The 20,738-nt window shown below is 76.8% G+C and overlaps 1 protein-coding gene across 1 annotated transcript in view; it reads right to left on the minus strand.

Annotated features, from left to right (window-relative positions):
- Positions 1-4,752: 4,752 nt before the first annotated feature.
- LOC138065123 (autophagy-related protein 2 homolog A-like) overlaps positions 4,753-20,738 on the minus strand; it is a 34,148-nt gene continuing 18,162 nt past the window's right edge. Inside the window, exons 10-26 of the mRNA XM_068929314.1 lie at positions 19,576-19,699; positions 18,907-18,999; positions 17,120-17,236; positions 16,312-16,549; positions 15,476-15,551; positions 14,394-14,520; positions 13,428-13,570; positions 11,959-12,137; positions 10,794-10,921; positions 10,335-10,485; positions 8,990-9,174; positions 8,304-8,384; positions 7,303-7,409; positions 7,116-7,208; positions 6,945-7,015; positions 5,754-5,866; positions 4,753-5,025 (exon numbers count right to left, since the gene is read on the minus strand). Of these exons, the coding sequence (XP_068785415.1) occupies positions 4,753-5,025; positions 5,754-5,866; positions 6,945-7,015; positions 7,116-7,208; positions 7,303-7,409; positions 8,304-8,384; positions 8,990-9,174; positions 10,335-10,485; positions 10,794-10,921; positions 11,959-12,137; positions 13,428-13,570; positions 14,394-14,520; positions 15,476-15,551; positions 16,312-16,549; positions 17,120-17,236; positions 18,907-18,999; positions 19,576-19,699 (2,299 nt within the window). The remainder of the gene's footprint in view (positions 5,026-5,753; positions 5,867-6,944; positions 7,016-7,115; positions 7,209-7,302; positions 7,410-8,303; positions 8,385-8,989; positions 9,175-10,334; positions 10,486-10,793; positions 10,922-11,958; positions 12,138-13,427; positions 13,571-14,393; positions 14,521-15,475; positions 15,552-16,311; positions 16,550-17,119; positions 17,237-18,906; positions 19,000-19,575; positions 19,700-20,738) is intronic.

The following is a 20,738-nucleotide window of genomic DNA, read 5'->3' on the forward strand; positions in this document are numbered from 1 at the left end:
CGCCCCCCGTAGAGGTGCCAGCCCAGGGAGGCGTCGCGCAGCAGGAGGCGGCGCCGGGGGGGGGGCAGCCCGGGGGGGCCCGCAGCAGGTCGGCCCCCCCGGCCCCCGGGCGCCCAAAGTGCCCGTCGAGCACCCGCACCCGGCCCGGCAACAGCCGCCGCACCGCCGGCTCCCCGTCCCGCGGCTGGGGGGGGGACACGGCGGGCGTCAGGGCCCAGGCGTCCGGGGGGGGGGCCCAGGCGTCCGGGGGGGGGCCCAGGCGTCCGGGGAGGGACCCAGGCGTCTGGGCACCCAAAGTGCCCGTCGAGCACCCGCACCCGGCCCGGCAACAGCCGCCGCACCGCCGGCTCCCCGTCCCGCGGCTGGGGGGGGGACACGGCGGGCGTCAGGGCCCAGGCGTCCGGGGGGGGCCCAGGCGTCCGGGGAGGGACCCAGGCGTCCGGGCACCCAAAGTGCCCGTCGAGCACCCGCACCCGGCCCGGCAACAGCCGCCGCACCGCCGGCTCCCCGTCCCGCGGCTGGGGGGGGGGGACACGGCGGGCGTCAGGGCCCAGGCGTCCGGGGGGGGGGCCCAGGCGTCCGGGGGGGGGCCCAGGCGTCCGGGGAGGGACCCAGGCGTCTGGGCACCCAAAGTGCCCGTCGAGCACCCGCACCCGGCCCGGCAACAGCCGCCGCACCGCCGGCTCCCCGTCCCGCGGCTGGGGGGGGGACACGGCGGGCGTCAGGGCCCAGGCGTCCGGGGGGGGCCCAGGCGTCCGGGGAGGGACCCAGGCGTCCGGGCACCCAAAGTGCCCGTCGAGCACCCGCACCCGGCCCGGCAACAGCCGCCGCACCGCCGGCTCCCCGTCCCGCGGCTGGGGGGGGGGGACACGGCGGGCGTCAGGGCCCAGGCGTCCGGGGGGGGGGCCCAGGCGTCCGGGGGGGGGCCCAGGCGTCCGGGGAGGGACCCAGGCGTCTGGGCACCCAAAGTGCCCGTCGAGCACCCGCACCCGGCCCGGCAACAGCCGCCGCACCGCCGGCTCCCCGTCCCGCGGCTGGGGGGGGGACACGGCGGGCGTCAGGGCCCAGGCGTCCGGGGGGGGCCCAGGCGTCCGGGGAGGGACCCAGGCGTCCGGGCACCCAAAGTGCCCGTCGAGCACCCGCACCCGGCCCGGCAACAGCCGCCGCACCGCCGGCTCCCCGTCCCGCGGCTGGGGGGGGGGGGGACACGGCGGGCGTCAGGGCCCAGGCGTCCGGGGGGGGGGCCCAGGCGTCCGGGGGGCCCAGGCATCCAGGGAAGACTCAGGCACCCCGTGCACCCCGAAAGGGGCCCAGGCGTCCAGGGGGGCCCAGGCGTCCGGGGAAGACCCAGGCACCCCGTGCACCCCGAAAGGGACCCAGGCGTCCAGGGGGGCCCAGGCATCCAGGGAAGACTCAGGCACCCCGTGCACCCCGAAAGGGGCCCAGGCGTCCAGGGGGGCCCAGGCGTCCGGGGAAGACCCAGGCACCCCGTGCACCCCGAAAGGGACCCAGGCGTCCGGGCGCTCCCCCTGAGGTCCCAAACGTCCCCACCCCCCCCCGCGGGGCCCAGGCGTCCGGCCCCCCCCCATCCCCCCCGCGGGGCCCAGGCGTCCGGCCCCCCCCCATCCCCCCCCGCGGGGCCCAGGCGTCCGGCCCCCCCCATCCCCCCCGCGGGGCCCAGGCGTCCGGCCCCCCCCCATCCCCCCCGCGGGGCCCAGGCGTCCGGCCCCCCCCCATCCCCCCCGCGGGGCCCAGGCGTCCGGCCCCCCCCCATCCCCCCCGCGGGGCCCAGGCGTCCGGCCCCCCCCATCCCCCCCGCGGGGCCCAGGCGTCCGGCCCCCCCCCATCCCCCCCGCGGGGCCCAGGCGTCCGGCCCCCCCCCATCCCCCCCCGCGGGGCCCAGGCGTCCGGCCCCCCCCCATCCCCCCCGCGGGGCCCAGGCGTCCGGCCCCCCCCCATCCCCCCCGCGGGGCCCAGGCGTCCGGGCTCACCGGGAGGCCGGTGCCGGGCGCGTCGAGGATGCAGAAGGCGTCGGGGTCGGCGGGGGCCGGGGGGCCGGGGGGGGGGGGCCGCGGCCGGGACCCCCCCTCGCCCGGGAACAGGTAGACGGAGACCGGGGGGGCCCGGGGGGGCGCCGGGGCCGGGTCTGGATGGGGGGGGGCGGAAGGGGGGGGTGTCACCCCACAACTGCCCCCCCGGACCCCCAACTGCCCCCCCTGACCCCCAGCTGCCCCCCCCAGACCCATAACTGCCCCCCAGACCCCCAGCTGCCCCCCCCAGACCCAGAGCCACCCCCCGGACCCCCAGCTGCCCCCCTGGACCCATAACTGCCCCCCAGACCCCCAGCTGCCCCCCCAGACCCAGAGCCACCCCCTGGACCCCCAGCTGCCCCCCCTGGACCCATAACTGCCCCCCAGACCCCCAGCTGCCCCCCCCAGACCCAGAGCCACCCCCTGGACCCCCAGCTGCCCCCCTGGACCCATAACTGCCCCCCCAGACCCCCAGCTGCCCCCCCAGACCCAGAGCCACCCCCCGGACCCCTAGCTGCCCCCCTGGACCCATAACTGCCCCCCCAGACCCCCAGCTGCCCCCCCGGACCCATAACTGCCCCCTCCGACCCAGAGCCGCCCCCTGGACCCCCAGCTGCCCCCCCTGGACCTCTAACTACCCCCCCCGGACCCATAACTGCCCCCCGGACCCCCAGCTGCCCCCCCAGACCCAGAGCCACCCCCCCAGACTCCCAGCTGCCCCCCCGGACCCATAACTGCCCCCCGGACCCCCAGCTGCCCCCTGGACCCATAACTGCCCCCCCAGACCCAGAGCCACCCCCTGGACCCCCAGCTGCCCCCCCTGGACCTCTAACTACCCCCCCGGACCCATAACTGCCCCCCGGACCCCCAGCTGCCCCCCCCAGACCCAGAGCCACCCCCCCAGACTCCCAGCTGCCCCCCTGGACCCATAACTGCCCCCCGGACCCCCAGCTGCCCCCCTGGACCCATAACTGCCCCCCCAGACCCCCAGCTGCCCCCCCCAGACCCCCAGCTGCCCCCCAGACCCATAATTGCCCCCCCAGACCCCCAGCTGCCCCCCCCAGACCCAGAGCCGCCCCCCGGACCCCCAGCTGCCCCCCCCGGACCCATAACTGCCCCCCAGACCCCCAGCTGGCCCCCCCCAGACCCAGAATCACCCCCCGGACCCCCAGCTGCCCCCCTGGACCCATAACTGCCCCCCCAGACCCCCAGCTGGCCCCCCCCAGACCCAGAATCACCCCCCGGACCCCCAGCTGCCCCCCCGGACCCATAACTGCCCCCCGGACCCCCAGCTGCCCCCCCCAGACCCAGAGCCACCCCCTGGACCCCCAGCTGCCCCCCCCAGAACCCATAACTGCGCCCCGGACCCCCAGCTGCCCCCCCGGACCCATAACTGCCCCCCGGACCCCCAGCTGCCCCCCCCGACCCAGAGCCGCCCCCCGGACCCCCAGCTGCCCCCCTGGACCCATAACTCCTCCCTCAGACCCATAACTGCCCCCCCGGACCCCCAGCTGCCCCCAGCCCCCCGCCGAGCAGGCACCGGGGGGCCGGGGGGCCGGGGGGGGCTCCAGCAGGGCGTCCGCCAGCTCCCGCTGGTCGATGGCCGCCGGCGCCTGCGGGGGGCAGGGAGGGCGCGGGAGCCCCACGGCGCCGCCGCCCCACGGCGACCGCCCCGGGGTGTCCCCTGCCCCACGGCACCACCGCCCCGGGGTGTCCCCCCCGGGGGGGGTCCCAATCACCCAGCCCCATATGGGGTCCCCCGTCCCCCCCCCCCCAGCCCCACTTGGGGGTCTCTATGGGGCAGCCAGACACCCCCTGTCCCCCCCCAGCCCCACTTGGGGGTCGCTATGGGGCAGCCAGACACCCATGAACCCCCCCCAGCCCCACTTGGGGGTCACTATGGGGCAGCCACACACCCCCTGTCCCCCCCCAGCCCCACCTGGGGGTCACTATGGGGCAGCCAGACACCCCCGAACCCCCCCAGCCCCACTTGGGGGTTGCTGTGGGGCAGCCAGACACCCCCGAACCCCCCCAGCCCCACTTGGGGGTCACTATGGGGCAGCCAGAAACCCCCTGTTCCCCCCCAGCCCCACTTGGGGGTCTCTATGGGGCAACCAGACACCCCCGAACCCCCCCAGCCCCACTTGGGGGTTGCTATGGGGCAGCCAGACACCCATGAAACCCCCCCCAGCCCCACCTGGGGGTCTCTATGGGGCAGCCACACACCCCCGAACCCCCCCCAGCCCCAATTGGGGGTCACTATGGGGCAGCCAGACACCCCCGAACCCCCCCAGCCCCACTTGGGGGTCACTATGGGGCAGCCAGAAACCCCCTGTTCCCCCCCAGCCCCACTTGGGGGTCACTATGGGGCAGCCAGACACCCCCTGTTCCCCCCCAGCCCCACTTGGGGGTCGCTATGGGGCAGCCAGACACCCCTGAACCCCCCCAGCCCCACCTGGGGGTCACTATGGGGCAGCCAGAAACCCCCTGTTCCCCCCCAGCCCCACCTGGGGGTCTCTATGGGGCAGCCAGACACCCCCTGTCCCCCCCCAGCCCCACTTGGGGGTTGCTGTGGGGCAGCCAGACACCCCCGAACCCCTCCAGCCCCACCTGGGGGTCTCTATGGGGCAGCCACACACCCCCGAACCCCCCCAGCCCCACTTGGGGGTCACTATGGGGCAGCCACACACCCCCGAACCCCCCCAGCCCCACCTGGGGGTCGCTATGGGGCAGCCACACACCCCTGAACCCCCCCCAGCCCCACTTGGGGGTCGCTACGGGCCGGCCGGACAGCGCCGGAGCCCCGTGGGGCGGGGGGACGCACCTGGGAGCGGCGGGGGGCGGGCGGGGGCGGCGCCGTGGGGCGGGCCGGGGGGCGCAGGTCGGCGCGGGCGCCCAGGTAGCGCAGCAGGCGGCCCAGGGCGGCGGCGCTGTCGGCGCAGGTGCGGAGCCGGGCCCCGGCCGCCCCACAGCGCAGCTCCTCCCGCGGCGCCCCCTGCGCCCCACGGCGTCACCCGCCGCCCCACGGCGTCACCCGCCGCCGCCCCCGACCCCCCCCCACCGCCCCCCGCGCAGCCGGGCCCCGGCCGCCCCACAGCGCAGCTCCTCCCGCGGCGCCCCCTGCGCCCCACGGCGTCACCCGCCGCCGCCGCCCCCCGACCCCCCCCCCACAACGTCCCCTGCGCCCCACGGCGTCACCCGCCGCCCCACCGCGTCACCCGTTCCGCCCCGCCGCGTCACCCGCACCCCACCACGTCACCCGCTGCGCCCCACGGTGTCACCCGCACCCCACCACGTCACCCCCCCCGTGCCCCACGGTGTCACCCGCCACCCCACCGCGTCACCCGCCGCCCCATGGCGTCACCCACTGCGCCCCCTGACCCCCCCCAACGACCCCTGCACCCCCCGGTGTCACCCACGCCCCACCGCGTCACCCGCCGCCACCCCCCGTGTCACCTGCACCCCACCATGTCACCCGCTGCCCCCCCCGGTGTCACCCGCACCCCACTGCGTCACCCGCCACCGCCCCCCAACCCCCCCGACACCCACCATGCCCCACAGGGACCCACGGACCTGACCCACACCCATCCCCAGGGACAGCCGTCACCCCCAGGGACCCTCGGTGACCCACAGGGACCCACGGGGACGCCCACGGGGACCCCCAGACCCGACCCCCGGCGAGCCCCGGCACCACGCGCAGCCCCACGGCGCCGCCCCACTGACCGGCGGCCTCCCGGCGGCGCCGCCCCTCCACGTCACCAGCAGCTCCAGCACGTCCGCGTCCGCCACGCACACGTAGTCTGGGCGCCCGGACGCCTGGGTCCCTGCCCGGACGCCTGGGCTCCCCCACCCGCACACCTGGGCTCCCCCACCCGGACGCCTGGGACCCCCTGCCCGGACACCTGGGCCCCTCCCGCACGCCTGGGGTCCCCCACCCGGACACCTGGGTCTCCCTGCCCGGACGCCTGGGCCCCTCCCGGATGCCTGGGCCCCCACCCGGACACCTGGGCCCCTTCCCTGGACGCCTGGGTCTCCCTGCCCGGACGCCTGGGCCCCCGCCCGCACGCCTGGGGTCCCCCACCCGGACGCCTGGGACCCCTTGCCCGGACACCTGGGCCCCTCCCGGACGCCTGGGGTCCCCGCCCGGACACCTGGGCCCCTCCCGCACGCCTGGGGTCCCCCACCCGGACACCTGGGTCTCCCTGCCCGGACGCCTGGGCCCCTCCCGGATGCCTGGGCCCCCACCCGGACACCTGGGTCTCCCTGCCCGGACGCCTGGGCCCCTCCCGGATGCCTGGGCCCCCACCCGGACACCTGGGCCCCTTCCCTGGACGCCTGGGTCTCCCTGCCCGGACGCCTGGGCCCCCGCCCGCACGCCTGGGCTCCCCCACCCGGACACCTGGGTCTCCCTGCCCGGACGCCTGGGCCCCTCCCGGACACCTGGGCCCCTTCCTTGGACGCCTGGGGTCCCCGCCCGGACGCCTGGGCCCCTCCCGGACACCTGGGCCCCTTCCCTGGACGCCTGGGGTCCCCGCCCGGACACCTGGGCCCCCTGCCCGGACACCTGGGCCCCTCCCGGACACCTGGGCCCCCCCCGCCAGGGGTCGCAGAGGGACCCGTGCAGTGACACGAGGGTGATGTGAGAGCAGCACGGAGGTGACACCAGAGCCCACAAGGGGACACAGGCGCCCGCCGGAGGCCTGCCGGGTGACAGGCGGGTGACCCGAGGGTGACAGGCGCAACAGGGGCGGCGCGCGGGGACGCACGGGAACCGCCGGCACCAGCGGGTGACAGAGGAAAGGCCCAGAGGTGACAGGACGTCGTGACGCGAGGGGACGCAGGGAAACCCCGGGGCCCTTCGCGGTGACACGGGGGTGACGCGCGGGTGACGGGGTGGGGGGGGTGACGCGGTACCTCTGCGCAGGTCGAGGCTCTCGCTGCGGTCTTTGTCGGAGAGGAAAACAGCCGCGTCGTCCACGATAAACCTGGGCGGGGGGGGGGGGTGAGGGGGTGAGCGCCGGACGCCTGGGCCCCGCCCGGACGCCTGGGCCCCTGCCCGGACGCCGGGGCCCCTCCCGCGCCCACCTCATGAGGAAGACGGAGGTGTCGGTGACGATGTTGCTGGAGATGCTGAAGGAGTCGGCGGTGACGAGGACCCGCAGGGGCAGGTAGAGCGGTCTGGGGAGGGGGGGGGGCGGGGGGAAGGTGAGGGGGGGCCCAGGCGTCCGGGACCCCCCCCCCCCCGCCCCGCCGGGGCCCAGGCGTCCGGGACCTGTAGTCGAGGGCGCAGCGGGCCAGGTGCACGTGCAGCTCGGTGACGGGTGTCGGCGCCTCGTAGCCCGGCACGGGCTCGTCCGCCACGTCCAGGAACTCCAGCAGCTGCGGGGACACCCGCAACACCCGGAATCGCCCCCAAAACCACCCCCGCAACACCCGGAACCAGCCCCTGCAACACCTGGAATCACTCCGAACCACCCCTAAACCCCCAGAATCACCCCAAAACACCCGCAATCACCCCCAAACCGACCCAATCCGCCCTGAATTGCCCCCAAACCAGCCCCTGCAACACCTGGAATCACCCCGAACCACCCCAAAACCCCTGGAATCACCCCCAAACCACCCCAAAACCCCCGGAATCACCCCCAAACCAGCCCAATCTGCCCTGAATTGCCCCCAAACCAGCCCCTGCAACACCCGGAACTGCCCTGAACCACCCCAAAACCCCTGGGATCACCCCAAAACCAGCCAAACCTCCCAAAATCCCTCGCAAACCAACCCCTGCAACACCTGGGATTGCCCCAAAACCCCCGGAATCACCCCAAAAACCCCAGAATCACCCCAAAACACCCCAAACCTCCCCAAATCACCCCAAAACCAACCCCTGCAACACCCGGAACCACCCCAAACCAGCCCAAACCCCCAGAATCACCCCCAAACCAATCCCACAACCCCCCAAACTGGCCCCAGACCAACCTCCGCAACACCTGGAGCTGCCCCAAACCACTCGGAATCACCCCAAAACCACCCCAAAACCCCCGGAATCACCTGAAAACCCCAGAATCGCCCCCAAACCAACCCCCGCAACACCCAGAACCACCCCAAAACCCCCGGAACCACCCCAAAACCAACCCAAACCGCCCAGAATCACCCCCAAACCAACCCCCGCAACCTTCCCAAACCTCCCCAGACCCCCTGGAATCACCCCAAACCTCCCCCGAATCACCCCCAAACGAAGCCCCCGCAACACCCGGAACGGCCCCCGCTGGGCCCCACCTGGCGGTTCCAGCTGCTCCCGGCCGGGCCCAGGCGGTGCCGCAGCGTCGCCCCCTCCAGCCCCACCGACACCAGCACCTCCTGCCGCCGCCACGCGCGTCACGAGCGCGAAAGGGCTCAGCTACGCGCGCGACGAGCGCCCCGGCCTCAGCCGCCAGCCTCGCCCCCCCCCCCCCCGCCCTCCGCCCCCGACATGTCACGAGCGCGACGGGTCTCAGCCGCCGCCGCCCTCGTCGGGAGCACAATGAGGCTCAGCCACACGCGCGTCACGAGCGCGAGGGGCCTCAGCCACGCACGTCCCGAGCGGCAGAGGGCTCAGCCGCATGACGCGTCATGAGCGCGCGGGGCCTCAGCCGCCCGCCACACGAGCGCGAAAGGGCTCGGCTACGTGTGTGACGAGCGCCCCGGCCTCAGCCGCGGCCCCCCCCCCCAACACGTCACGAGCGTGAGGGGCCTCAGCCACCCGCGTCACGAGCGGCGGAGGGCTCAGCCGCCGCCACTCGCACGCGCCCCGAGCGCGACGGGTCTCAGCCACCGCTGCCCTCGTCGGGAGCGCGACGGGGGCTCAGCCACACGCGTGTCACGAGCGTGAGGGGCCTCAGCTGCGCGTGCGCCGAGCCCGCCCGCCCTCGGCCCGGCCCCACCCGCGCACCGAGCGGCGCCCGCCCTCAGCCCCCGGCCCCCACCTTGACGTTGGTGTCGGGGCGCAGGGTCAGGGCGACGGCGGCCGCCAGCATCCGGGGGGGCCCGGGGGGGCCGGGGGGCGGCGTCGGCTCCTCCCAGGGCAGCAGCGTGGGGTGCAGGTGAGGGGGGGGCGCCCCCTCCGGCAGCTCAGGGGTCTCCCCCCTCGAGGGGGGACCCGGCAGCACCCCTGCGGGCGACACCCCCCTGTCAGCACCCGGGACCCCGCGGGGACTCTCCGGAGGCTCGTATAGGGTTGGGCCGGGGGCTGGGAACCCCCCCGGCGACACCCCAGGGGGATGGGACCCCGTGGGGACGTGCCGGGGGGTTGGGCCGGGTGCTGGTGTCCCCCCCGGCGGCACCCCAGGGGGACGGGACCCCGCGGGGACTCTCCAGGGGCTCGTATAGGGTTGGGCGGGGAGCTGCTGTCCCCCCCCAGCAGCACCCCAGGGGGACGGGACCCCGCGGGGACTCTCCAGGGGCTCGTATAGGGTTGGGCGGGGAGCTGCTGTCCCCCCCCAGCAGCACCCCAGGGGGACGGGACCCCGCAGGGACTCGCCAGGGGGTCGGGCCAGGTGCTGGTGTCCCCCCCCGGCGACACCCCAGGGGGACGGGACCCTGCAGGGACTCGCCAGGGGGTCGGGCCAGGTGCTGGTGTCCCCCCCCCGGCGACACCCCAGGGGGACGGGACCCCGCGGGGACTCTCCAGGGGCTCGTATAGGGTTGGGCGGGGAGCTGGTGTCCCCCCCCAGCAGCACCCCAGGGGGACGGGACCCCACGGGGACGTGCCGGGGGGCTGGGCCGGGTGCTGGTGTCCCCCCCCGGCGACACCCCAGGGGGATGGGACCCCGCGGGGACGTGCCGGGGGGCCGGGCCAGGTGCTGGTGTCCCCCCCCGGCGGCACCCTAGGGGGACGGGACCCCGTGGGGACTCGCCGGGGGGCCGGGCCAGGTGCTGGTGTCCCCCCCTGGCGGCACCCCAGGGGCACGGGACCCCGCAGGGACTCGCCGGGGGGCCGGGCCAGGTGCTGGTGTCCCCCCCCGGCGACACCCCAGGGGGACGGGACCCCACGGGGACTCGCCGGGGGGCCGGGCCAGGTGCTGGTGTCCCCCCCCGGCGACACCCCAGGGGGACGGGACCCCGCGGGGACTCTCCAGGGGCTCGTATAGGGTTGGGCGGGGAGCTGCTGTCCCCCCCCAGCAGCACCCCAGGGGGACGGGACCCCATGGGGACTCGCCGGGGGGTCGGGCCAGGTGCTGGTGTCCCCCCCCGGCGACACCCCAGGGGGACGGGACCCCACGGGGACTCGCCGGGGGGCCGGCGGGGGGGTGGGGCCGGCCCCCGCGGTACCTTCGTGGTAGAGGGCGCAGCGCCGCGCCTCGACGCACGCGTAGCCCCGGCCCTCGCGGCCCTCGTAGCTCGACACGCTGAACACGCTGCACCCGTCGACGTCCAGCGCCAGCTCGCCGTGCGCCTCCGGCACCGCGCGCCCCTCCTCGTCCTGCCCCGGGAGCGTAGCCGAAAACGCGCCGCCAGGACCCCGGCAGGGGCCCGAAGCGCCCGGCGGGGGCAAAGGTGCCCCAAAGCGAGCCGCAAAGCGCAACGGGGTGTCCCTGCTCCCCCCCCGCCCCCACCCCGGCGTGGCCCAAGGGTGACGCAGGGCACCCCGCGGCGAGCCAGGGCGCCCGAGGGGGTTGCCGCAAACCCCGCGGTCGCCCCAGGGTGCCCTGTCTGGCCCGGGTGGGCGCCGGGGGCGCCCGGGCTGAGGCAGCGGGTGACGGGCAGCAGCCCCGGCCGGCGGGAGCCCACCTTGGTGTCGCACAGGACGGTGACGCGGCCCTGGAGGACGGTGACGCTGACGGCCAGGCGGCTCCGCGCCCCGGGCTCCGGCGGCTGCGGCTCCGCCGGCGCCTCCGAGTCCGAGTCCGAGTCCGAATCTGCGTCGCCGTGGGGAAGGCTCAGCGGGGGCCCAGGCGTCCGGGACCTCCCCACCCTCCCCGCAGGGGACCCAGGCGTCCGGGATCCCCCCTAACGCCCCCCGGGGCACCCAGGCGTCCGGGATCCCTCCTAACACCCCCCGGGGGACCCAGGCGTCCGGGATCCCCCCTAACACCCCCCGGGGGGCCCAGGGGTCCGGGACCCCCCTAACACCCCCCGGGGGACCCAGGCGTCCGGGATCCCCCCTAACACCCCCCGGGGGGCCCAGGCGTCCGGGATCCCCCTAACACCCCCCGGGGCGCCCAGGCGTCCGGGATCCCCCTAACACCCCCTGGGGCACCCAGGCGTCCGGGACCCCCCCTAACACCCCCCGGGGGGCCCAGGCGTCCGGGATCCCCCTAACACCCCCCGGGGCACCCAGGCGTCCGGGACCCCCCCTAACACCCCCCGGGGGACCCAGGCGTCCGGGATCCCCCCTAACACCCCCCGGGGGGCCCAGGGGTCCGGGACCCCCCTAACACCCCCCGGGGCACCCAGGCGTCCGGGACCCCCCCTAACACCCCCCGGGGCACCCAGGCGTCCGGGATCCCCCTAACACCCCCCGGGGCACCCAGGTGTCCGGGATCCCCCTAACACCCCCCGGGGGACCCAGGCGTCCGGGATCCCCCTAACACCCCCCGGGGGGCCCAGGGGTCCGGGATCCCACCTAACACCCCCCAGGGCACCCAGGCGTCCGGGATCCCCCTAACGCCCCCCGGGGGGCCCAGGGGTCCGGGACCCCCCTAACACTCCCCCAGAGCACCCAGGTGCCCAGGACTCCCCCCTCCAGGGGACCCAGGCGTCCTGGATGTTCCCCCCCCCCCCGGGGGACCCAGGCGTCCGGGACCCCCCTAACACCTCCCCAGAGCACCCAGGTGCCCAGGACTCCCCCCTCCAGGGGACCCAGGCGTCCTGGATGTTCCCCCCCCCACCAGGGGACCCAGGCGTCCGGGACACCCCCCCCTCCCCCGGGGGACCCAGGCGTCCGGGGACTCACCCAGCCCAAACGCCGATTTACAGGGCTTGAAGCTCTCAGGGCCGGTGGGGGAGGGGGGCGGGTGCCCCGGGGAGGGGGCGGAGCCAGCACAAGGGGTGGAGTCGTCCGAGGGGGCGGGGCCGTCCGAGGGGGCGGGGCCGGGGTAGGAGGGCTCCCACATCAGCAGGTCGTTATAGATCCTGGGGGCGGCTCCTAAATCCGGGTGGAAAGGACCCAGGCGTCCGGGTGCCCCCCCCCACCCAAGGGACCCAGCCGTCCGGGGCACCCCCCACCCAAGGGGCCCAGCCGTCCGGGCGTCCCCCCCACCCAAGGGACCCAGGCGTCCTGATGCCCCCCACCCAAGGGACCCAGGTGTCCGGGCACCCCCCACCCTAGGGACCTAGGTGTCCGGGCGCCCCCCCACCCAAAAGACCCAGGCGTCCGGGGCACCCCCCATCCACGGGACCCAGGCGTCCGGGTGCCCCCCACCCAAAAGACCCAGGCGTCCGGGGCACCCCCCATCCACGGGACCCAGGCGTCCGGGTGCCCCCCACCCAAGGGACCCAGGTATCTGGGCGCCCCCCACCCCCGGGATGCGGGACCCAGGTGTCCGGGCGCCCCCCACCCAAGGGACCCAGGTGTCCGGGTGCCCCCCACCCCCGGGATGCAGGACCCAGGTGTCCGAGCGCCCCCCACCCCCAGGATGCAGGACCCAGGCGTCCGGGGCACCCCCCACCCAAGGGACCCAGGTGTCCGGGCGCCCCCCACCCCCAGGATGCAGGACCCAGGCGTCCGGGGCGCCCCCCACCCAAGGGACCCAGGTGTCCGGGCGCCCCCCACCCCCGGGATGCGGGACCTAGGTGTCCGGGCGCCCCCCACCCCCAGGATGCAGGACCCAGGCGTCCGGGGTGCCCCCCACCCAAGGGACCCAGGTGTCCGGGCGCCCCCCACCCCCGGGATGCGGGACCTAGGTGTCCGGGCGCCCCCCACCCCCAGGATGCAGGACCCAGGCGTCCGGGGCGCCCCCCACCCAAGGGACCCAGGTGTCCGGGCGCCCCCCACCCCCGGGATGCGGGACCCAGGTGTCCGGGCGCCCCCCACCCAAGGGGCCCAGGTGTCCGGGCGCCCCCCACCCCCGGGATGCAGGACCCAGGTGTCCGGGCGCCCCCCACCCCCAGGATGCGGGACCCAGGTGTCCGGGCGCCCCCCACCCAAGGGACCCAGGTGTCCGGGCGCCCCCCACCCCCGGGATGCAGGACCCAGGTGTCCGGGCGCCCCCCACCCCCGGGATGCGGGACCCAGGTGTCCGGGCGCCCCCTACCCAAGGGACCCAGGTGTCCGGGCGCCCCCCACCCCCGGGATGCGGGACCCAGGTGTCCGGGCGCCCCCCACCCCCGGGATGCGAGACCCAGGTGTCCGGGCGCCCCCCACCCAAGGGGCCCAGGTGTCCGGGCGCCCCCCCCGCCCGGGGCCCCGGCGTCCGGGCGCACCTGTTGTAGAGGCGCTGGGCCAGGGGGGCGCCGGGCAGGCGCAGGTGGGCCCGGGGCAGCGTCGCCCGCAGGCGCCAGGCCGCCCCCGCCCGCGCCCGGCTCGCGAAGGCCGCCAGCTCCGCCGCGCTGCCCGGCAGCACCCGCTGCCCGCCGGGGGGGGCACGGGCCACAGCCGTCACATACGGGCACCCGCCGGCACCCCCGGGCACCCGCCGACCCCCCACGGGCACCCCCCGGGCACCCGCCAACCCCCCCGGGCACCTGCCAACCCCCCCGGGCACCCGCCGGCACCCCCGGGCACCTGCCAACCCCCCTGGGCACCCGCCGACCCCCCCGGGCACCTGCCAACCCCCCCCGGGCATCCGCTGACCCCCCTGGCACCCGCCGACCCCCCCAGGCACCCGCCGACCCCCCCCGGGCACCCCCCGGGCACCCGCCAACCCCCCTGGGCACCCGCTGGCACCCCCGGGCACCCGCCGACCCCCCCCGGGCACCCGCCAACCCCCCTGGCACCCGCTGACCCCCCCGGGCACCCCCCCTGGTCCCCCCAAACCCCCGGGACCCTCCCCAGATCCCTCTAGGAGCCCCCAGACCCCCCCTGGTCCCCCCAAACCCCCGGGACCCTCCCCAGATCCCTCTAGGAGCCCCCAGACCCCCCCTGGTCCCCCCAAACCCCTGGGACCCTCCCCAGATCCCTCTAGGAGCCCCCAGACCCCCCAACCCCCCCTAGGACCCCCTGGTGCCCCCCAACACCCCCAAGAGCCACCCAAAAACCTCCAGACCCCCCCAAAACTCTTGGGACCCACTCAGACCCCCCCCAGGAGCTCCCAGGCCCCCCCAGACCCCCCCACATCCCCCCCACACCCCCGGGACCCCCCAGGAGCCCCCTAGACCCCCCAAACCCCCCTGGGACCCCCTCAAGCCCCCCGGGACCCCCCCAGACCCCTTTGGGACCCCCCCCAGCACCTCGTGGTCCTCGTAGAGGCTGCGGCGGGCGGAGAAGGGCGACGGGGGGGGCACGGGGGGCTCGTCGGGGCTCGGGGGGGCGCCGGGGGGCGCCGGGGCCCGCGGGGGGGCCAGCGTCACCTCCAGCCTGCGGGGACCCAGGCGTCCGGGCAGCTCGCCCCTGCCCCCCCCCCCGCACCCCACCCACCCCCCCACGGGACCCAGGCGTCCGGGCAGCTCACCCCCGCACCCCCCCGCACCCCGACCCCCCCCAGGGGACCCAGGCGTCCGGGTGCCCCCCCCAAAGGGACCCAGGCATCCGGGTGCCCCCCACCCAAGGGACCCAGGCATCCAGGTGCCCCCTGCCCCCCCTCAAAGGGACCCAGGCATCCGGGTGCCCCCCACCCAAGGGACCCAGGCATCCGGGTGCCCCCTGCCCCCCCTCAAAGGGACCCAGGCATCCGGGTGCCCCCCACCCAAAGGACCCAGGCATCCGGGTGCCCCCTTCCCCCCCTCAAAGGGACCCAGGCATCCGGGTGCCCCCCACCCAAAGGACCCAGGCATCCGGGTGCCCCCTTCCCCCCCTCAAAGGGACCCAGGCATCCGGGTGCCCCCCACCCAAGGGACCCAGGCATCCAGGTGCCCCCTGCCCCCCCTCAAAGGGACCCAGGCATCCGGGTGCCCCCCACCCAAGGGACCCAGGCATCCGGGTGCCCCCTTCCCCCCCTCAAAGGGACCCAGGCATCCGGGTGCCCCCCACCCAAAGGACCCAGGCATCCGGGTGCCCCCTTCCCCCCCCCAAAGGGACCCAGGCATCCGGGTGCCCCCCACCCAAAGGACCCAGGCATCCGGGTGCCTCCTTCCCCCCCCCAAAGGGACCCAGGCATCCGGGTGCCCCCCCCCCAAAGGGACCCAGGCGTCCGGGTGCCCCCTGCTAAGGGGACCCAGGCGTCTGGGTGCCCCCCCCCAAAGGGACCCAGGCATCCGGGTGCCCCCCACCCAAGGGACTCAGGCGTCTGGGTGCCCCCCACCCAAGGGACCCAGGCGTCCGGGTGCCCCCGCCCCCCCCGCCCCGCCCGGGGCCCCGGCGTCCGGGCGCTCACGTGGGCAGGAGGGGGCCGGGGCCGGGGCCGACGCGCAGGCAGGGCACCGTGCCCAGCTCCGCCGACTCGTAGGCCGCTGCGGGCACACGCCTGCGTCACGCGTGTGCCAGGCGTGTGCCAGGCGTGTGCCAGGCGTGTGCCACGTGAGTCTGGCGCGTGCCAGGCGTGCGCCGTGTGCGCCAGGCGCGTGCCACACACGCCACACGTGTCACACACGCGCCATGCACGTGCAACGCGTCACGCATGTGCCATGTAGGTCACACGCAGGCTGTGCATGTGTCACACGTCACCCCACCGCGTATACGTGTGTCAGACGTGCACCACGTGTGTGCCACGTGCACCAGGCATGTGCCACGTGTGCGTTACGCGTGTCAAACACGTACCACACGTGTGCTATGTGTGTCAGACACATGCCACGCGCGTGCCACGTGTGTCAGGCACGCACTACACGTGTACCACGTGGGTCAGACGTGTACCACGTGGGTGCTGCGTGCACCAGGCGTGTGCCACGTGTGCGTTACGCGTGTCAGACACGTACCACACGTGTGCCATGTGTGTCAGGCACGTGCCACGCATGTGCCACGTGTGTCAGGCACGCACTACACGTGTACCACGTGGGTCAGACGTGTACCACGTGGGTGCTGCGTGCGCCGGGCACACCGCCCGCACGTCAGACACGTGTCCCGTGCGTACACGTCGCGCGCCACGCATGTGCAGGCTGCGGCAAACGAGCGGCGGGGGGGCTCAGCACGTATCACGCGCGTCACGTGTCAGCCGTAGCTGGGCCAGGCGTGGGCCAGGCGTGTGCCAGGCGTGGGCCAGGCGTGTGCGCTCACCCCGCAGCTCCGCGCACGCCAGCTCCAGGTGTCCCGGGGCGGCGCGCAGCCGGGGCCGGCCCAGGCGCAGCCGCAGCCCGTCACCCCGGCGTCCCGGCAGGTGCCATGGCCGCCGGGCGCCGGGGGGCCGCAGGTCGGTCGCCGGGAAGTGCAGCCGCACCGTCGCCTCCGCCGCCGCCGCCCGCAGCCAAGGCTCCGCCCCCGCCTCCGCCCCCGCCTCCGGCTCCGCCTCCTCCTGCTGAGGGGTGGGGTCAGAGGGGGCGGGGCCCCTTTCCCTAGCCCCACCCCTTTCCCTTGGACCTCTTGGTCCCAGCCCTCCCCTCTGCACCTCAACCCAAGCCCCGCCCCTTCACAGGCCCCGCCCCGAGCCCCTCCCCCTCAGCCCAAGCCCCTCCCCCAGCCCCACCCCTTCCCACACCCCGCCCTTCTGCCCGAGCCCCTCCCCTTTCCAAGCCCCACCCCAGCTCAAGCCCCACCTCTTGGTCCAAGCCCCTCCCCTTCCCCCAGCCCCACCCCCTCCCCAAGCTCCACCCCTCAGCTTAAGCCCCTCCCTTTTCCAAGCTCCACCCATTCCCAAGCTCATCTCTTGCTCCAAGCCCCTCCCTCCCCTCCAAGCCCCGCCCCTCAACTCAAGCCCCTCCCCTTTCCAAGCCCCGCCTCCTCCCCAAGCCCCACCCCCAGTATCATCCCCTACCCTTTCCAAGCCCCGCCTCCTCCCCAAGCCCCACCCTTCTCCCTGAGCCCCGCCCCTTCCCAAGCCCCTCCCTTGGCCCAAGCCCCTCCCCTTGCGCAGGCCCCGCCCCCGTACCGGGGGCGTGGCGCGGGGGGCGGGGCCCAGGCGGTGCAGCAGGGGCCCCAGCCGGTCCAGCAGCCCCAGGTCCAGCTCGGCCAGGAAGGGGCCCAGCTCGGCCGCCAGCTCCGCCCCCTGCGGGGGGGGGGCGTGACAGGGGGCGGGGCCTCCCCCCACTGAGAGGGGCGACCACGCTGCGGGGGGGCCGCAGGGGGGCTCCCGGGGGGCCCAGGGGGGATCTGGAGGGGCCCGACGGCAAGTGGGGGGTCCTGCGGGCCATCAGGGGGTCCCAGAGGGCATTGGGGCGACCTAGGGGCCATGGGGGGGGTCCCAGGGGGGTCCTAGGGGCCACCGGGGGGTGTTTGGGGGTCCCACAGGGGTCTTGGGGGACATAAGAGGGTGTCAGGAGCAATTGGGGGGGTCCCAGGGGCCGTGGGGGGGTCCCGGAGACCATCGGGGGGTGTCAGGAGCAATAGGGGGACCCAAGGGGGTCTAGGGTAAACGAGGGGGTCCCAGTAGGGGGTTCAGGGGGGTCTCAGGGGCCATCAGGCCGTCCGGGGGGGGGTCTCGGGAGCAATGAAGGGGGGCTAGGGGCCATTGGGGGTCCCGGGGGTGCCAAGGGGGTCCCGGGGCAATGGGGGGGTCCCAGGGACCATCGGGGGTGCCGGGGGGGTGTTGGGGGCTATCAGGGGGTCCTAGGGGGTCCCGGGGCCATCCAGGGGTCTGAGCGGGGGTCTCAGGGGGTCCTGGGGGCCATCGGGGGGTTCCAGGGGGTCCTGGGAGGGTCCCAGGAGGTACTGGGGGGGTCCTAGGTGCCATCAGGGGATGCCAGGGGGTCCTGGGGGGGGTCCTGGGGTCCGAGGGGGTGCCAGGGGGTCCTGGGGGCCATTGGGGGGTCCTGGGGGGTCCCGGGGGGGGTCCCGGGGTCCGAGGGGGTGCCAGGGGGTCCTGGGGGTGCTGAGTTCCATCGGGGGGTCCTGGGGGGTCCTGGGGGGGGTCCCGGGGGGGGTCTCGGGGTCCGAGGGGGTGCCAGGGGGTCCTGGGGGTGCCGGGGGCCATCGGAGGGTCCTGGGGGGGGTCCCGGGGTCCGAGGGGGTGCCAGGGGGTCCTGGGGGTGCTGGGGGCCATCGGGGGGTCCTGGGGGGTCCCGGGGGGGGTCCCAGGGTCCGAGGGGGTGCCAGGGGGTCCTGGGGGTGCTGGGGGCCATCGGGGGGTCCTGGGGGGGGTCCCGGGGTCCGAGGGGGTGCCAGGGGGTCCTGGGGGTGCTGGGGGCCATCGGGGGGTCCTGGGGGGGGTCCCGGGGTCCGAGGGGGTGCCAGGGGGTCCTGGGGGCCATCGGGGGGTCCTGGGGGGTCCCGGGGGGGGTCCCAGGGTCCGAGGGGGTGCCAGGGGGTCCTGGGGGTGCTGGGGGCCATCGGGGGGTCCTGGGGGGGGATCCCGGGGTCCGAGGGGGTGCCAGGGGGTCTGGGGGTGCTGGGGGCCATTGGGGGGTCCTGGGGGAGTCGTGGGGTCCGAGGGGGTGCCAGGGGGTCCTGGGGGCCTTCGGGGGTCCTGGGGGGTGCTGGGGGGGGTCCCGGGGGGGGTCCCGGGGTCCGAGAGGGTGCCAGGGGGTGCTGGGGGCCGTCGGGGGGTCCTGGGGGGTGCTGGGGGGGTGCTGGGGGGTCCCGGGGTCCGAGAGGGTGCCAGGGGGTGCTGGGGGCCATCGGGGGGTCCTGGGGGGTGCTGGGGGGTCCCGGGGTCCGAGAGGGTGCCAGGGGGTGCTGGGGGCCGTCGGGGGGTCCTGGGGGGGGTCGCGGGGGGCTCACCGGGGCGGAGGGGCCCCCGGGGGGGCGGTAGCGCAGGCGGGCGCAGGGCCGGGCGGGGGGGGCGCTCGCCTCCGCCCCGGGGAAGGTCAGTAGCTGGGGGGGGGGGTGAGGGGTGGGGCTAGCCACGGCTGGCTGAAGCCCCGCCCCCACACCAAGCCCCACCCCCTACAAGCCCCCCCCTATGGCTGAGACAGGCCCCGCCCCCACACCAAGCCCCACCCCCTACAAGCCCCTCCCCTATGGCTGAGACAGGCCCCGCCCCCACACCAAGCCCCACCCCCCACCCAGGCCCCACCCCCTCACCTACCTGCAGGCTGACCCCACCCCCAGAGGGAGCCACGGCCCCGCCCCCTGCCCCGACCACCCACTCCACACCCACCCCATAAGCAGGCCCCGCCCCATGCCCCGCCCCTCCCACCCAGGCCCCCCCACCCACCCCATAAACAGGCCCCACCCCCTCACCCAGGCCCCGCCCAGCACAATAACAGGCCCCACCCACCCCATAGACAGGCCCCACCCCCTCACCCAGGCCCCACCCCCTCACCTACCTGCAGGCTGGCCCCGCCCCCTGCCCCAGGCCCCGCCCCTCCCACCCAGACCTAGCCCCACCCCAGGCCCCGACCCTCCCCCTCCCACCCGACTCCGCCCCCCGCCCCAGGCCCCGCCCACCTGGGTGCAGGCCGGCTCCGCCCCCGGCAGGAACTCCAGCAGCTCCAGCCGGGCCAAGGTGACGTCGGCGGCCGCCCCGGCCGGGCCCAGCTGCAGCGCCGCCTGCGCCGCCCCCGCCAGCAGCCTGCGCACGGCACCGCACGTGGGTCACACGCCAGCGCACGCGTGTCAGACCGCCACCGCACGCGTGTCACCGCCGCCGCCCCCGCCAGCAGCCTGCGCACGGCACCGCACGCGGGTCACACGCCGGGCACGCGGGTCACACCGCCACCGCACGCGTGTCACCGCCGCCGCCCCCGCCAGCAGCCTGCGCACGGCACCGCACGTGGGTCACACGCCACCGCACGCGTGTCACACCGCCGCCCCCGCCAGCAGCCTGCGCACGGCACCGCACGCGGGTCACACGCCACCGCACGCGTGTCACACCGCCGCCCCCGCCAGCAGCCTGCGCACGGCACCGCACGCGGGTCACACGCCACCGCACGCGTGTCACACCGCCGCGCACCGCACGCGGGTCACACCGCCGCCGCCCCCGCCAGCAGCCTGCGCACGGCACCGCACGCGGGTCACACGCCACCGCACGCGGGTCACACCGCCGCCCCCGCCAGCAGCCTGCGCACGGCACCGCACGCGGGTCACACGCCACCGCACGCGTGTCACACCGCCGCCCCCGCCAGCAGCCTGCGCACGGCACCGCACGCGGGTCACACGCCACCGCACGCGGGTCACACGCCACCGCACGCGTGTCACACCGCCGCCCCCGCCAGCAGCCTGTGCACGCCACCGCACGCGGGTCACACGGCACCGCACGCGTGTCACACCGCCGCCCCCGCCAGCAGCCTGCGCACGGCACCGCACGCGGGTCACACGCCACCGCACGCGTGTCACACCGCCGCCCCCGCCAGCAGCCTGCGCACGGCACCGCACGCGTGTCACACGCCACCGCACGTGTGTCACCGCCGCCCCCGCCAGCAGCCTGCGCACGGCACCGCACGCGTGTCACACGCCAGCGCACGTGTGTCACACCGCCGCCCCCGCCAGCAGCCTGCGCACGGCACCGCACGCGGGTCACACGCCAGCGCACGTGTGTCACACCGCCGCCCCCGCCAGCAGCCTGCGCACGGCACCGCACGCGGGTCACACGCCAGCGCACGTGTGTCACA

This window comes from Struthio camelus, unplaced genomic scaffold (assembly GCF_040807025.1).
Source record: "Struthio camelus isolate bStrCam1 unplaced genomic scaffold, bStrCam1.hap1 HAP1_SCAFFOLD_180, whole genome shotgun sequence".
NCBI lineage: Eukaryota > Metazoa > Chordata > Aves > Struthioniformes > Struthionidae > Struthio > Struthio camelus.